Here is a 16,063-nt window from a genome sequence, read left to right as displayed (position 1 = left end):
CCCACTCCCAACAATGACCAGGCAAAGGCAGGAATTATGCAACTCAGATAAAGAAGCTGTATTGATTGCCAGGAGGGGTCAGGGGTAAAGTGTGGTGTGACATGTTTGGAGGGCAGGAGAAGGCATCTTCAGGTGGATCTGGGTCCACCCGGGGGGCTTCCTAGGCCTGAGCCGTGCTGAGCAGCCTCAGTTCATGGTGCGAAGGACCTGCTCGTGGGTGGACACCACCTTGCCATCGTGCACATCCATGACCTTGGTGCGGATCTGACGACTGGAGGAGGTCACTGAGGAAGAAGGAGATAAGGCATTAGCAGAGGTGAACAGGCAATGGACAAATCAGGAGTGGAGAGGCCAAGAAGTTGGGACTTACATGAACTATCTCCCTACTGCCCTCTCCCCTGATCATTCATTCACTCACTGCTGTTGACTAAGCACTGATACCATCCAATCACTTCAGACTAGGGTTCCTTAAGGTCATTGACAGAGTCTGTGTCATCAGACTGAAGCTCCCTAATAATTCAGACCAGCTAGTTCAATCCAAATAGACCCCAATGGACTGGTTTTGGATGGAAGGAGATTTGTTTGCTGTCCATGGTGCTGACCGTATAACCATGGGGTCTGCCTGGACCTAGGGTGGGAGAATTATAAGATAGGAGTCAAGGCTGCTAGCCCTAAGAGGGTAAGACAATGACTTCTTCTACCCAAATGGATTCTTAACAGATACTGGGTAAGAACACTATAGCTCCACCCTTTGAGAAGCTCTTAATCTATGCCCTCGACCTGCTCGGGGACCTGGAGTGGTCTTGAGCCCAGGTTTGATGAAAAGGAAGGTCTTACCATCTCTGGATGACTGAGAGCCAGAAGAGAACTGGGAGGAGGAGAGGCTGTGAAGACAAAGGAGAAAGACCATTAAATACTGTAGGGGGTGGGGTGAACTATAGGGGCACGAACTAGGGGAAGGGCTGGGCACTCACTGGGCATCCTCGCCCTCCAGCAGGCGGCGGTAGGTGGCGATCTCCTGCTCTAGCCGCGTCTTCACGTCCAGCAGGATCTTGTACTCCTGGTTCTGCTGCTCCATCTCGCAGCGCAGCTGTGCCAGCTGCTCCTCCACGCTGCCAATCATCTCCTGGATCTGGGCCAGCTGCATGCAGTAGCGGCCTTTGGTCTCCTCCAGGCTGTTCTCCAGGGATGCTTTCTGTGAGGAAAGGAAAGAGGATCAGGGATCATTGAGGATGGCCATTCCCTCTCTGTCATCTTGTGCCCACCCCATGCCTGCAGCATTCCTACCATGCTGAGCTGGGACTGCAGTTCGATCTCCAGGTTCTGTACGGTGCGCCGGAGCTCGGAGATCTCGCTCTTGCCGCTCTGCACCAGCTCGCTGTTGGTGGCCACTTCGCGGTTCAGCTCCTCTGTCTGCAGAAAAGAGAACAACATTCGCACCAGAAGGCCTCAGAAGGCTGGTGGTCTGGGCCCCCTCCTCTCCAAATGACACCCACCTTGGTGAAGAACCATTCCTCGGCATCCTTGCGGTTCTTCTCCGCCATCTTCTCGTACTGGTCGCGCATCTCGTTCAGGATACGGCTCAGGTCCACACCAGGGGCTGCGTCCATCTCCACATTGACATCTCCGCCCACCTGGCCTCTCATAGAATTCATCTCCTGCATAACCAGAGAAGAGTCCATAGTCAGGAGCCTCATGACAGCTGCTGATTGGGGGTCTCTAGTGCCAGGTCACCTGAACCTTGCCCTCCCATCATCTCAATTCCATCTCTTCTCTCCAGCCATTCCTTAAAGCTGGATTTTCCATTCAGCTCCCACCTCTTCATGGTTCTTCTTCAGGTAGGCCAGCTCCTCCTTCAGGCTCTCGATCTGCATCTCCAGGTCAGCTCTGGCCAGGGTCAGCTCGTCCAGCACCCTGCGCAGGCCGTTGATGTCGGCCTCCACGCTCACGCGCAGGTTCATCTCTGTCTCATACCTAGAATGACCCCAAAGAAAAGGAATGAGGTACCCATCCTGGTCACACTGAGAGCTTTGTTCTCTTTCCCTGCAGCTTCTTCCCAGAGCTGGCACCCGGTGGGTGGCTTGGGAAGCCAATCTTAGACACAGTGCCCATTGATTGCTCAGATCTGAAAATTCCTGGGATGGTGGGAATAAGACAGTGCATTATGCTGCAGAATTCGGGGAGGGAGGTGCTTCTAACTTCAGTCAACAAATAAGACTCAGAGCTTCCAAATATAATTGTCTGCTGCACTTCAGGGGTAGGTGGGAAAGAGGGAGTTCCTTCCTCTCCCTGAAACCGTGCTTCCTGAACCTGGCTGTGGATCAGAATCACCCAGGCAACCTATTACAAATAACTGAACCAAAATTCCAAGGGTGGGGCCCAGGAGTCTCGTACTTTTACAAGTGCCCCACGGGCACTAGTCAACTGTGTGTAGGAAACACTGATCCAAAAATACCCCACCCTGGGAAGACTGGACATTCTGAGCCACCACTGCAAACTCACTTGGTGCGGAAGTCATCAGCGGCCAGGCGGGCATTGTCAATCTGCAGGAGGACATTGGCATTGTCCACAGTGGCTGTGAGGATCTGCAGAATAGGAAGGGAACAGGTCACTTTTCAGATGGACATCCATCCGTAGTCAGAGGTCACCGCAGCCTACATTGGCCTTTACCCTCCTACCCTTGCCTGGTCCCCTTCCTCCCCAAAAGTCTTTATCATAGTGGTCTAAAGGGCAACCCCAAGTAATCAGGCTTTGGCCCAAAACTGGCTCATGATCATCAGAGGAGGTGGAAAGAGTCCTGGCCCTAGAATCAAAATCCCTGAGGTTCTGGTCCCAGTGCTGTCACTGACTTGTCGCAAAACCTAAGGCAGGTCTCAGGGCTGGAGTTCCCCCCCGCCGCTCCCTAGACCCTCTTCGTGCTCTGGATTCTCCTCTTGGCATAAGCTGCCCTGCCAGCCCTCGGCAGCACACACATTCCGATTCAAGTCCCAGGGCATGGGACCTCAAGTGGGACTTCACCAAGAGATGAGACCCAACTAGCACAGAGGATTAGAAAAAAAGGAAGCAGGGGAATAAAAAGAAATTAGATGGAACCCCAAGCTGGATGATGATCCTTCCCCCAATTGACCTTAATCTGTGCAAGGCACCAGAGCCAAGCAGGTTCAGCAAGAAGGGTTCAAGGGGGTGGGTAGAGGGGAACTGGAGGCACATGGCACAAGCCCACCAGGCTTCCTCTTGGCAGGGCACATATGTGGACCATGATTGAAGGCTGTGGGTTTTTTAATCCCCGCCTGACTATAGAGAGGTCACACGGTGCCAAGGCTCATGGGCGGCAGCAGCCGCAGCTCAGACTAATGAGCTAATGAGCGGTTTGGGTGTCTAGCCTCGTCCCGTTACAGCCTCGCTCCTCCCCTGCGCTGGAGAACAGGTAGCTGCCTCCTGAGCTATACTAGAAGGTGGGGTGCGAGGGCTATCATCTGGGCTCTGCCATGACTTTGCGCTTCAGCAGGTCACATGACCTCTCAAAGCTTCAACTTCTTCCTTGGCAAATTGTAAGGGTAGGAAACACGGGTCTCACACAGTCTGAAGACTGGAGCCCAGAAAGGTATGAGCAAGGTGGGGGAGGAGAGACCCTCTTCTCACTCACCAAGCCCTGTCTGGGGTGTCCAGGACCTCCGATGAAGATATCTGGGGTGGAAGTTTGTCCTGTCTACAAATCTAAAGGTGCTCATGGCCTAAGGCCTCTACTATGCCCAGAGGGAGGTAACTGGAATGGTTCCTCCTGCTGCCCAGTACACCCACCTTGTTCCTCAGGTCCTCGATGGTCTTAAAGTAGGGGCTGTAGTCTTTGGTCTCAGCAGGCCGCTGCCTCTGGTACCAGTCTCGGATCTTCACCTCCAGGTCAGTGTTGGCCTCCTCCAGGGCGCGCACCTTGTCCAGGTAGGAGGCCAGGCGGTCGTTGAGGTTCTGCATGGTCACCTTCTCACTGCCCACCAGGAGCCCATCACCACCGCCAAAGCCACCACCGAAGCCACCACCGAAGCCACCACCGAAGCCACCTCCAAAGCCACCCCCAAAGCCACTACCTAGGGCCCCACCAAAGCTGCTGCTGCTGCTGAAGCCACCGCCATAGCCGCCCCCCATCCCGCAGGCTCCCCCAGAGGAGAAGCGGGAGGAGGTGACTGACAGGCCCCCATAGGTGCTGGGCGCCCGGCAGGATCCTCCGGCCAGGACAGAGGAGATGCGGCTGGAGCCACCACCGATGCCGCAGGAGCCCTTCATGGAGCTGGAGGAGGTGAACTGGCGGCTGCAGGTGGTCATGGTGCCAAGGAGGAGGTGAGTGAGCAAGCGAGCGAGTCGGCAGAGGGAAGAGAAAGGTGCTCAGGACGGCTGAGAGGATGCCGGAGCTTTATACTCGTGAGTAGGGGGCGGGCCTGGCATCCTCCATCCCCTGGGCTTTCATCACGCACGAGCCAGGGCCAACTCCCAGTTAGATCCCTCCTCTCCTCCGCCTCGTCATGTCTGTCATATTTTACTGGAAACTCATTGTTTGGGGTGTTTTTGGCTTTCTTGTCCCGCCAGGTGTGATTCACAGGGGGAGGTGTGGGCCTGCAGGCTACACTTTCCCATGGAGCCCTGGGAGCTGCAGCCCTTAGGAACCCGCATGCTGGGCTCAGCGAGGGTGACAGAGAGCAGAGTCGTTCTCCACCATAAACCTGGTTGGGCCCTTCTCCTCCACAGAGAGGAAGACCACCACTGCAGCTGACTGACCCCTGGCTGGAGGAACACCAGCAAGGCAAAGTCACCTGGGGTCCAGACATGCCACCCTCGCCATTACCACCTATTAAAGAAGTCGAGACTGCAGTGCTGGGCTGGCTGTGCTCAAAAACCTATCACATCCCTGAAACACCCCCAGCCAGTCCGGTGGTGCAGACTTGCCCCTCAACTCCCCCATGAAGGGAAACCCTGGCAGGTCTCCACATCTTTCCTGGGGTGGGGGGGCGGGGGATCACATCTGCCGCACATCAGCGGACAGGCTCCTGGCATTGGCTGCTCAATGGGGTCAAAGGCAGGAAGCCTCATGGGCACAGCCAGAGACATCAGGAAAAAGCACAGAGACAGGTGAGTCTTGGCTCTGCCATTTCCACCTGTGTGAGCCAGGGCGGGACATTTTTCTGGGCCTCCAGCTTCTCTTCTGCCAAGTGGGAGCCAATACCATCCACTGTGCCTGCTGCAGTCAAGTCTGGGGATCCAATGGGACAACGTATGTAAACTGAGCGTGGCAAACTCTGGTAAGGGGGCGAGGGAGCACCCCTGGGACAGGCCTCAGGAGCTCTCTCTGCTTCCAGCCCCTGGAGACTGCTCAGGACAGCCCGGATAGGGGCAGGGGTCTGCCTCAGGCACCCTCACTTGAGCTCCTCCATCAAGGGACACAATAGGTGTGTTAGGGACGAATGCAGGCACCTGGGAGTAGAGCAGAACTGTGCCAAAGGTGTGGCCAGAGTGGACATGAGGGTCCCTGACTCCTGAGACCCAGGAGTTCATTTGATTCTGCCTTAGAGGTTTGTATACCTAGACCTCAGCGATCCCACTTCTCGCCACCAACTTCCCAAAGCAGCCCCTTCCAGCCCCACCTGTCTTCCTGCCAGCCCCTCAGCCCCACGGACCCCGGCAGGCATGTTGGCAGGAATGTGGTCGTGTCTGGGGCTGCCTGACGCATCCCATCTCCCCAGACAGGCCCCAACAGCCCCCGCTGGAGGCTCCAGGGCTCTTCCTAGGATCAACTGCTCCCAGGAAGGAAGCACAGACTCCCGCCATCCCCACCCTGCCTCCACTGCCACCAGAGCAGAATTCAAGGAGACCCACCCCCTATAAGGCTTAAGAGTTCAGAAGACAATGCCGAGACAGACTCTTGAGGCTGAGGGCTCCCCAAATCTGCAGTGCCAAGGACTCGCGAGGATGTGAGTAAGCCAGAGCCCCACCCTGCTCCACCCGCCCCTGACAGACGTTCCTAATCTCCTTCCAGAGAATGGTCCCCCCCCACACCTGGGCCCAGCCCTGCAATTTCCCCAGTGAGAGGCAGCAGGGGTTTTGGCTTGGGCACAGATGCCTTTGTTGGGAGGCATGTTGCTATTGGTTTGGGGTGGGGGTGGGGTGCCCTCACTGGAGAAAAATGCAGCATCCAGAGAGATCCAAGGAGCTGGAGAAGGGTGCAGAGCCCAGTAACAGCTTCCTCAGTGACCTACCACCCTAACACATTCTCTCTCTCTCCCTCTCTCTCTCTCTCTCTCTCTCTCTCTCTCTGCAAGAAGTCAAGGAGACAAACACCACCCCCCCCCCCCCGCATCCAGGTGAGGACACAAGGAAAGCTCTACTTCCCCCTTCATCCAATTCAATGGAACCTCCCTCCTCCTCCTCCTCCTCCTCCTCCTCCTCCTCCTCCTCCTCCTCCTCCTCCTCCTTCTCTTCCAAGGGGGATCTAAACAATAAAGATGAAGGGAACCCATGACAGATGAATCCACATGCACATTCTCAGAGAGGGCATCTGCCTGCCCTCCTCACTCTGGACTGTGGATCCCCAGCATGGAATACACTGAGGCCAGCAGACAGCGTGGACTCACTGATCAAGGACCTGCCATGGGCCCAGCCAGAAAGGGATCAGAAGACACTATAATCCCATCCCTTCCCCCTGGTGCTCCTGGCAGTTTTGAGAAGCCGTTTTCTGGGGCAGCAGGGGTTAAAGGCTTAGTGGATATCAGAGAGCTCTGTCTGCTGGGGCCTAGAGGACTCCCCACTTCTAGGCAGGCTTTGTGTGGGTGCCACTGCTTGCCCCTCCCCCAGCCTACCCAGAAAGGAAGAAAGTGAAGGAAGAGCCTGGGGCGGTGCCTCTTGTGGTTAGTGAGTCTCCCAGCACCACACCACTGGGGGGAGACCCATGCCAATCCAAACAGGTGAAGTAGGCAAGGCCAGGCAGCCCCCAACACAGCCCGCATTGTGTGCCGAGGATCAGGCTGGGCACTAGGGGGTGGCATCCTAAGGAAAGAGAAACCCTGTCTGAGGGAGACAGCCTCTGCCCTCAGAGCCCACAGTCTAAAAGTTGGTGGCAATGGTTATGATAAGATGTGGGTGGGACCAATCTGGAAGATTTCTGGAAGCTACTTTGAGCTCAACTCAAAGTAGCTTTGAGACTGGGCAGCAGGGAGGGGCAGGATTCTCAGAACTGCATCTTTCCTTCCCACCAATTTCTCTGGCTACCTCACCAATAGATAACTGCTCATGGCGGGGGGGGCAGTGCTTTTAATTTTGAATTTTGAAATGATTTTAAATTCTCGGAAAAAGTGTCAAAAAATGTATAAAGAGTTTATCTGTATCCTTCATCCAGCTTCCCCTAATAACATATTCCATAAGCATTGTACAATATTCACAACCAGTAAATTAGCATTGGCACAATGTCATTAATTAACTACAGTCTTTCCTGAGATTTTGCCAGTTTTCCACTGATGTTCCCTTTCTGTTACAGGATCTGATTTGGGATCCTACATTGTTTTGGGCTGGCATATCGCCTTAGTCTCCTTCAAACTGTGACAGCTCCTCTGTCTTTCCTGGTCTTTCATGACCTTGATGCTTTTAAACAGTACGGATCCTTTATCCTGTACAACATCCCTCAATTTGAATTTTCCTGTTGTTTGCTCATGCTCAGACTAAAGTTATTCATTCTAGCAAGAAAACCATAGAAATAGTGTTGAGTCCTTCTTATTCCTCCTATTCAGTCATATAGGACAGATATGTTGATTTGTCTTATTGCGGTGATGTTGACCATGTTCACTGGGCTAAGGTGACATCTGCTAGAATTGTCCACTGTGAAGTTTCTGGTTTTTCCCTAAGAAATACCTTGAGGAAGATACTTGAAAGCTAGTAACAAATTCCATTTCTCCTCCAACTTTCACCCACTAAATTATGTATTGCCCAGTGGGCTCAAGAGTCTTACTGAGGGCTGGGGCTGGGGCTCAGTGGTAGAGTGCTCACTAGCATGCATGAGGCACTGGGTTCAATCCTCAGCACCACATAAATGTAAGATAGAGTGCCCACCTAAAACTTAAGAATAAATATTTTTTTAAAAAAAGAAACTTATTGATTCTGGACTCTTTGAAGAATTGTGCCTCCATGAGAGACTTGGAGTTACAGACCTAGAAAAAGAACTCTCTTGCTCCCTCCTCTAACCCTCTCCTGGGCCTGCCTAGGACACTCCATACTGGCTTTCCTTGGAGAGACACCAAGTGTCTCTCTAATCACCACTGCCTGGAGTCTTTTTCTAGGCCTTGAGAGCCCTTTCAGGAAAAAGTGGGTAGTCAAGCAAGGTCCTCCCCAGGCCCCAGGTGGGAAGTCTGAGGTCCAGAAAGGCTCAGACTTGAGTGACAAATTGTTATCCCTAGACCCCCAGGGTCTTCCCAGAACTGGGCTTCTTTCCTTCTCTGCTGGCCCCCTTCACTCTGCCCACCCCTCTCTCCAAGCCTCAGGCATCTGTGTATAGCACTCAAGACTGTCAATTGCAGGGATAATGGTCTGGGGCCTAATCAGCCTCAGCTCCCAGAGGGCAGGGCTAGGATAGGGACAAGGAACAGGTGAGCAGGCAGAACTGCAGGCACGGGAGTTCACTGAAAGCCTAGAGCACCTTTCTGAGGCCCTGCAGTCCCCTTTTCCCTAGAGAGTTCTGCCACCCACTGCTTTCCCAGGCCAGCCTGCCCATCTGGGCCAAGCGTCCACGTCAGAGTCTGGTATGACAACAGGCAGGCCAAGCTGAGTGTTTCAATGTCCATGGCCTGGTCTGAGCCTCTTAGCTATGCTGCAAAAGCTAGTGGACCAAGAGCTAATCATCCCACGGTGTAGATGACAAAGGCCCAGGTGTCAAGGAGCTTCTCAGTGTCCACAACAAGAAGATACTCAGGATTCAGCCCCACTTTGCCTGGTTTCCACCTTCACTTTCAAAGGACAGTTCACCTCCTGCCAGAAAGTCCCCAAAATTCAGAGCCAAAGGGACCTCAGAAGTCATCTAGTTCAATGTCAAAAGTTTATAAGGGGAAATCATGAGACACTGAAAAGGGAAGGGGCATGTCCAAAGTCCCACAGCATAGTCTCCTTCAAAAGCGAAAAATATTTAACAGTATCATCAGGGCTCTGAGCTAGGCAGGGTGAGATTATGTGCTGTGTCTGTACCCCAGAGTGACATTCATGTTGTTAAGAACATGGAGAGCCAGGCACAGTGGCAGACGCCTGTAATCCCAGTGGCTTGGGAGGCTGAGACAGGAGTGTTGTGAGTTCAAAGCCAGCTTCAGCAAAAGCAAGACACTAAGCAATTCAGTGAGATCCTGTCTGTGGCTCTGTGGTCAAGTGCCCCTGAGTTTAATTCCCCGGTACCAAAAAAAAAAAAAAGAGAGAGAGAGAGAGAAAAGAAAACACAGAGAGTCAGGTGGCTAAGAACCAGCAACAGATTAGTTCACAACCCCTCCGTGAGTCCCCAGTAGAGGGAAAACACAGTTTAAATTCTCCAGCCCGTTACCCATGTTGCACCCCTCCCCAGTAAATCAAGTCCCATCCTCAACAGGTCAGTCTCCTCACTGACCCCTACATCCCCATCCATCTCCTAGCCTCTGTGCACATCTGTCCTCTCTTCCTACCCAAATCCCTCACCTTCTTTAGGACAAAGTCTCTGCTCAACACATAGCTTAAGATGTGATTTCTGAAGACTATGTGGCATAAAGCAGGTGCTCATTGAAGGAAGGAAGGACAGAGTGGGAGGGGGTGAAGAGTCAAGGAGAAAGAGGGAAAATGGGGCAAAAGCAAGGGAATGTGGAAAAGTAGATGACTAGATGGATGGGTGGGTGGATGGATGATGATGGGTTACCAGATGGATGGATGCGTGGTAGATGGATGAATGGAGGGTGATTAGGCAGATGGTTGGGTAAATGGAAAGAAAGATGGTAGATGGACAAGGGAGCAGATGAATGAATGGCTGGAAGGAAGAAATGATAATGGATGGATGGATGAGTGGATGGACAGAGGGATGACTAAAAGGAAGGTGGATGGTGGGTGGACAGGTATTGAGGGATGAATGGAGCTCAGAGAAAGGGCAGGCAGCCCAGCCCAAGCATCCAAGAAGAGCTCTTAACCAATGGAACCTTGAAGATGAATGGATACTAAGCAAGCCAAAAAAGAGGAAAAGATATCCCCTTTGCTCAGTGAAGCCCCTGAGCGGAGATGAACAGGTGTTAAATAGGTCTGGTGGGAACTGCAAGCAGTTAAATATGGCTACCACTGCCTGGCGCAATTGAGAGCAGAGGCCCCTGATATGAAGGCACTGAGGATCTCAGACTTCGTCCTGACAACACCGGGGCTCCTGGAGAGCTCTAAGCTGGGCAGTGATACTGTTGGGTATGTTTCCAAAGGTCCCTGTGGTATCTTGTGGCACACACTTGAGGAGAAAACTGGTAGGGAGGACTCACCATTATCCAGGTAAAGGATGGTGTTGGCTCAGACCTCTCCTCTCCCAGGAAGTCCCCACCCCAGCACTTCATGTCACTTTTCTCTCCTGCCCTCCCGCTGCCTCTGGGATCTGAGCCCCCATCATTATTCTACGCCATGCCTTAGGGAGTCACAGCATCTCTCACATAGCAGGTGCCTGGTGATGACTCGGGTCTGGTGAAGAAGGCACAGCCCTTGCCCTGTCCATCCAGTCTGATGGTGGAGGGTAACCAAGCCCAGGGTTTTCTCTATCCCATAGGCTCAGGGGAGCCCAGAGCTGAGGAGCAGCAGCGTAGCGTGGTAGCCCTCAGAAGCTTCTTGGAAAGGGTGCCTTGACTCAGGTTTGAAAGCAGGAAGAGGCCTGAAGGGTGGAGTGGGGAGGGCATTCCCAGCTGGGGGCATGGCTGTGGGAACTCCAGGCCTCAGCAGATGAGTCACCCCAGAGTCAGCACTTAGGTCAGAATAGCTGGGTCAGGAGTCTTTTTGAGGCCAGGATGGAGGGACGAGGACCCAGGGAAAGGAGCCGTGTCAAGTCTCGGCAGCCTCAAGGGTAGAAATGAAAGGAGTTGTTTCCACCGGTCAGAGGCTTCAGAGCTCCAGCATCTTGCAGCCCACCCCCCTTCCTGGACTGAGAGGTGTCACAACGGGGGAAGAAGCAGGACCTCCCCTGTCCGAAAGACTGTGGTTCAAGTCTAGACTCCACCCCCACACAGACATGAGACCTTGACAAGCCACGGCAGTCCCCACGCCTCAGTGTCCTGCCACATGGGCATGAAGATAGTTCCCACCTGGCAGGGGCATCAAGAGGAGTAGATAATTCAGCGTGAGTGGCTGCTAAGGAGCTTGGTGCAAAGTCAGTGTTTGATTTTTAAAAATTCTTCAATTAAGTCCTAGAGTTCAACCAGTGGAGGTAAGAGTGAGCGCAAAAGAGAACAGGTATCAAAACTCAGGCAAAGATCTTGAGGTAAAGAACAAGAGTCCTGAACAGGACTGGCCTCTGGAGTGATGGAGGGGGAACAGGCAGGGAGGCCAGGGGGAGCTCAGAGGCCATCAGTGATGATCTAGGTCTGTAAGAACCTGGCCAGGATGGAGTCTGTGGGACCCTGCTGAGGAAGTCAGCAGGACATAAGAGGAGAAGACCCACAATCCTGTGAGGCTGGGGGCCCAGTGCTGGCTTCCCTTGACCTCGACTAGGAGCCGAGGAGGCAGGAGCTCAGTTCTCATGTAGTCCTGAGACCAAGGAGTGCCCCTAGATCACCCATCATCAGCTAGAGCTGGTTCTTCTCCTCCCAGCCCTGACTCTGGGGGCAATGGAGGCAATGTCTGCAATACTTTTATGTCTCCCAGTTCCAAAAGAGGGCTTGGCTTAGGGAAAAAAGACATATTCTATCATAAAACTAAAACTATCCAGCAAGAGTAGAAGATAAATCAAGAGTTTGGTAAAATTAAAGAATTAAAATTAGCCTGTAAAAAAAAGAAAGAAAGAAAGAAAGAAAAACTTGGGAAACGGAGTATATTTAGGAGCACATGTTGGTTGCAAGCAACCGAAAACCAACATGAATTAACTTCTAAAAGAGGAGGTTCATTGGCTCTCATCACCAAAACAGGGAAAAGGGGGCACAAGACTGCCACAGGGAGAGGCCCACTGCATCCAGCCTCTACATGCACACACACACACACACACACACACACACACACACACACTTACACTGACACCTCTGCCTTGCTCTTTCTCTTTATTTGCACACATCCAGCTGCACCTACAAGGCAGCCCTAAGCTCATCCTTCAGCTTAAACCCAGAGAGGATTAACTTAAATTTGAAAAATCACAGGAAAGCCTTCTGCATGGCTCAACATGGTCAGTGACTGGATTCCTATGACTAACCCAACAAGTATACATGTCCCCCCTGACCCATAAAAATGACCAAGAAGTGTCTGGTATCAAAAGAAGGGGGCACAGACCTGGCCCAACTCTTAATGATCCAAGCAGTCATCCCAAGTTGTGGGATGGGGATAGTTACAGGGAAGAAGAAGGCTAACTATACCTGACACTCAGCTCTGGGCTTCCTGGCAGTCAAGATAAAAGGGAAACATGGAATATAAAACTCTCACTAACTGGAGGCATATCTGACAGTCAGGACAGACACAGCATCTTCTAAGTCTCAGAAGTCGGTCTTTATAGAATCAGAAGAGACGGAGAGCTTCAGTTTACGGAGCTCCTGCTGTGCCAGGAACTCAGTATCTCGTTGAATCCTAACAACCTTTCTGTGAGAAGGGCTATCTTCAGACTTCAAGAGGAGGCCTCCCTGGGCCTCAGGCCCCAAGAGCCAGTGTCTCCTGCAGCTCCTGCCTCCTGGAATTCTCCTCCAGCCACTGCTAAATGTGTGGGTGTCCCAAAAGTGCCAAGCAGGCACCAACCTCCAAACACTTCTGGGCACTCAGTGGCTAATTTTATCATGTTCTTAAATCTAAACAATCAATAAATCAAGCTCTGATGCATAGTGTTTATTATTTTCATGGTATAAATACCCCCACCATGGCCAATTTCAACCAATGGAGGTGAAGTCACTTAACACAGAGTTGGGGAGAGATGTACAGTAACACACCAGTATATAGAATATCCACCATCTGGAATAAATAATTATAAGTAACCTGGAGAGCACAGGTGTAGTAAATGTAGTAAAATAAGCTGGAAGTAATGGGCTTTATGTATTACCTTTGTTCTCGATGTAATTTAATTAACCTTAAGCTTATAGAATTTAATTGTTAAATGCTGGCTGTGTTTAACAGTCAGCTTGAAAAATTCCTGGAATTTGAACCTTGGCTCTCAAGAGCCAATATAAGGCAGCTCCAGCACGCTGATGGGCCTTGAAGTTTAGGCCATTAAACAATAGACTAGGAGAAGCAAGCAAAAAGCAAAGCAACCCTGCTTCCCAGTGAAAGAGGGAAACCAGATTGGGAGAAGGAGAAGAGTTGGTGGCCCCAGTGATAAGAGGAGACTCTCCAGGTGGACAGAAGTGGAGGCTGCATCCAGAAGCTACCCAGGCTTCACCAGCCTAACCAAGGTCTGCCTGCCCCCGGGAGCCCCATGGGAACCCTGGTGGCAAGGTGCAAGACTGGGTGGCCACATTATCTGGTCTTTTTTCAAGGGATCCCAACATCAGGATTCTATTAATTGACTTCTCTGTCAGTATCCAGAGAGGATCCCTCTGCTGCCACACCCAGGGCGTGTCTGTCCTCCTGCTCTCCCTGCTTGAGTGGTGTCTTTTGCGTCCAAAGACTTGGTTTACTCCTCGTCCAACTTAACCCACATGGACAACAGCCCCTTCAAAGAGCAATAGGGGATGGGAGGTGAGGGTGCCAGGCATGTGGGAGGTAACGGAGGTGGTGGTGGTGATGGAATGGTGGTAGTAATGCTATGGAGTGGGGTGGCAGGGGTGATGATATTGGGTACAGCAGTGGTGTTGTAGCAATGGAGATGGAGGTGATAATGGTATGGGATGTGGTGATTGTGGTAGAGTCAGTGGTGATGGAAGAGGTGGTAGAAAAGGGAAGTTTGTAACACTTTTGTTACAAAGTTTTTGACACACACCCCCCCCCCCAGTTGAGTCTTGGTAGACGGAACAGAACCAGTTTAAGCAACTCTTCCCTGGGGCTAGCTTAGAGGTGAAACTAACCTCTACCATGGTCTCCACCCCCACACACACTAGAGCCACCTCCAGGAGAAAGAGGACAAAGAGCACCTTCCCTACCCGCCTGCTATAAGAAGTATTTCATTTAAGTCCAGGGTGGCTCCTGAGTTGTCGCTGTACTACCCAGAGCCCAGCGCAACACCTGGTCCAAGAGTAGTCTGAAGTGAACTTGGGCTGAATTCACTGAACTGCCACTAGAACTTGATTTCTCTGCAAACCTGAGCAAGTCAAATGAGGCCAGGGGTCTGCCACCCTCCTGGGAGTCATTCTGACCCCCTACCTACCATCCATACATCCTAAGGTAAGTTGCTCAGCCTCCTTGAGCCTCAGTTTCTTCACCGGTAATGGGATGAGTCAGGTGAATGGAGCTGACAGAGAGCACGCAGGGAGGAGGCATTTGCTCCAGCGCAGCCTTGAGAGTCAGTCCACCAGCCCTGCTGCAAGAGTTGACTGGGCAATAAAGGGTCGGGCCCCTTTGAAAACTGTCACAAAGAAGAGGAAAGGAGCGAACAAATATTTATTGGGTGCCCACTGTGTGTTTTGTCTACCCTTTATCACTTTTAATCCTTACATGACCCCTTCAGGTAGACGCTAATACCCTGAAGTTACCGATGAGGAAACCAAGACTCATCAACGAGAGGATCTTCCCAACGTCACCCTCAAAATTCAAACCTAAATTGGCCTCGACCCTCCACCTTTTGCAAGAGACTACAATCTTACTTTAGTTATTTTTTTTTCTTTTGGTTATCACTTTTAATAGACTAATCTTATTATTATCTGAGCACAAAGTAAATTAAAAATATATGCTATGGTAATATAAAATTGAGAGGTCAGATTAGCTAGGAAGTTAATGTGGTATTCAACAAATTAACTGAATCTTGATGTTTAATTTTTTTTTTTTCTGGTGCTAGGGATTGAACTCAGTGTCTTGTGCATGCAAGGTAAGCACTCTACCAACTGAGCTGTATCCCCAGCCCAATGTTCAATTTTTTGTTTAATTTCTTTATTCATACACATGCATGCACAATTTTATGCATAAGTATAAAAGTTTGTGCACCATTTTTTCTCTTCCTATTTTTCAAGGATCCCTGTAGCCCCCCTACCTGTTGGATCCCTGTAGCCCTCTACCTGTTCCCTCCATTCACATCCTTCCACCCCACCTCAAGGCAATCTATGTTAATAGTTTCATATGTATCTGTTCATACTTCTGGTGTTCATTTAATCATACATACATACCTACATACTATATGTATATATGTAAATGAGAAATGAGGGATATGTTATTGTTTATTTCACATAAGTAAAATCAATATACTACATATGCTCTTCTCTCTCCCCAATACCTGGAGGAATCCCTCCTTGCCATCTGACATGGGTCCAATTTATTGACCTTGATGACTACCTAATTCTCCATGGTATAAATGGATCGTTATTTATACAACCCATTCATTACCAGTACAAAATTTACTTTTCATTTTCTCTCTCTACAAATAATGCAGCAATAAATATCCTCATATGTATATCCTTTTATCTCTATGAATTAAACATTAAATGAAACCCCCTAAATAACCAGCAAATCATCTTTGCTATTGATTCCCACATTATGAGGCTGGAAAATCGTCTTGGAGGATAAAAACTCTGGGGCTAGACAATGGATGGATTTTTTCTTTTTCTACATATTGTTTATGTTGTCATACTATCCACGTGGTAGCTAAAAGCTTAAAGGCAAAAAAGTATATCTGTTTGATAAGCAATAATTCTATAGTTGGAGGAGAAAGAGGGACCCCTGCAGCCCAGCAATGCGTTAGCAGGGAGTGAAATCAAAAAAATGGGGTCTTCTCCTGTGCAGCCGC

The 16,063-nt window shown here is 50.9% G+C and overlaps 1 protein-coding gene across 4 annotated transcripts; it reads right to left on the bottom strand.

Moving 5' to 3' along the window:
- Positions 1–48: 48 nt before the first annotated feature.
- LOC143410845 (keratin, type I cytoskeletal 14-like) lies at positions 49–4,320 on the bottom strand. Of its 4 annotated transcripts, XM_076871583.2 has the most exons (8): positions 3,802–4,320; positions 2,503–2,585; positions 1,818–1,974; positions 1,497–1,658; positions 1,288–1,413; positions 975–1,195; positions 838–884; positions 49–284 (listed from the first exon to the last, which is right to left on the bottom strand). In XM_076871583.2, the coding sequence occupies exons 1-8, from the start codon at positions 4,318–4,320 to the stop codon at positions 187–189; spliced, it is 1,413 nt and encodes a 470-aa protein (XP_076727698.1). In that variant the 3' UTR covers positions 49–186. The 4 variants fall into 4 exon arrangements, with proteins under 4 accessions (XP_076727698.1, XP_076727699.1, XP_076727700.1 ...); XM_076871584.2 differs by lacking the exon at positions 1,497–1,658 and having other exon boundaries at positions 1,288–1,404; XM_076871585.2 differs by lacking the exons at positions 49–284; positions 838–884 and having other exon boundaries at positions 971–1,195; positions 3,802–4,108; positions 4,187–4,320.
- Between the last annotated feature and the right edge of the window lie 11,743 nt (positions 4,321–16,063).

The sequence above is a fragment of the Callospermophilus lateralis genome, chromosome 11 (assembly GCF_048772815.1).
Source record: "Callospermophilus lateralis isolate mCalLat2 chromosome 11, mCalLat2.hap1, whole genome shotgun sequence".
Classification (NCBI taxonomy): Eukaryota; Metazoa; Chordata; class Mammalia; order Rodentia; family Sciuridae; genus Callospermophilus; species Callospermophilus lateralis.
The sequence above is the reverse complement of the archived record's forward strand: the minus strand, read 5'-3'. Positions and strand labels throughout refer to the sequence as shown.

Bases quoted from the DNA above. Each gene is read 5' to 3' on its own strand.
- LOC143410845 (XM_076871583.2), bottom strand. From the start codon at position 4,320: ATGACCACCTGCAGCCGCCAGTTCACCTCCTCCAGCTCCATGAAGGGC. The intron at 2,586-3,801 runs GTGGGTGTACTG...CCTATTCTGCAG, and splicing joins TCGAGGACCTGAGGAACAAG to ATCCTCACAGCCACTGTGGA. The intron at 1,975-2,502 runs GTGAGTTTGCAG...GGGTCATTCTAG, and splicing joins GCTGATGACTTCCGCACCAA to GTATGAGACAGAGATGAACC.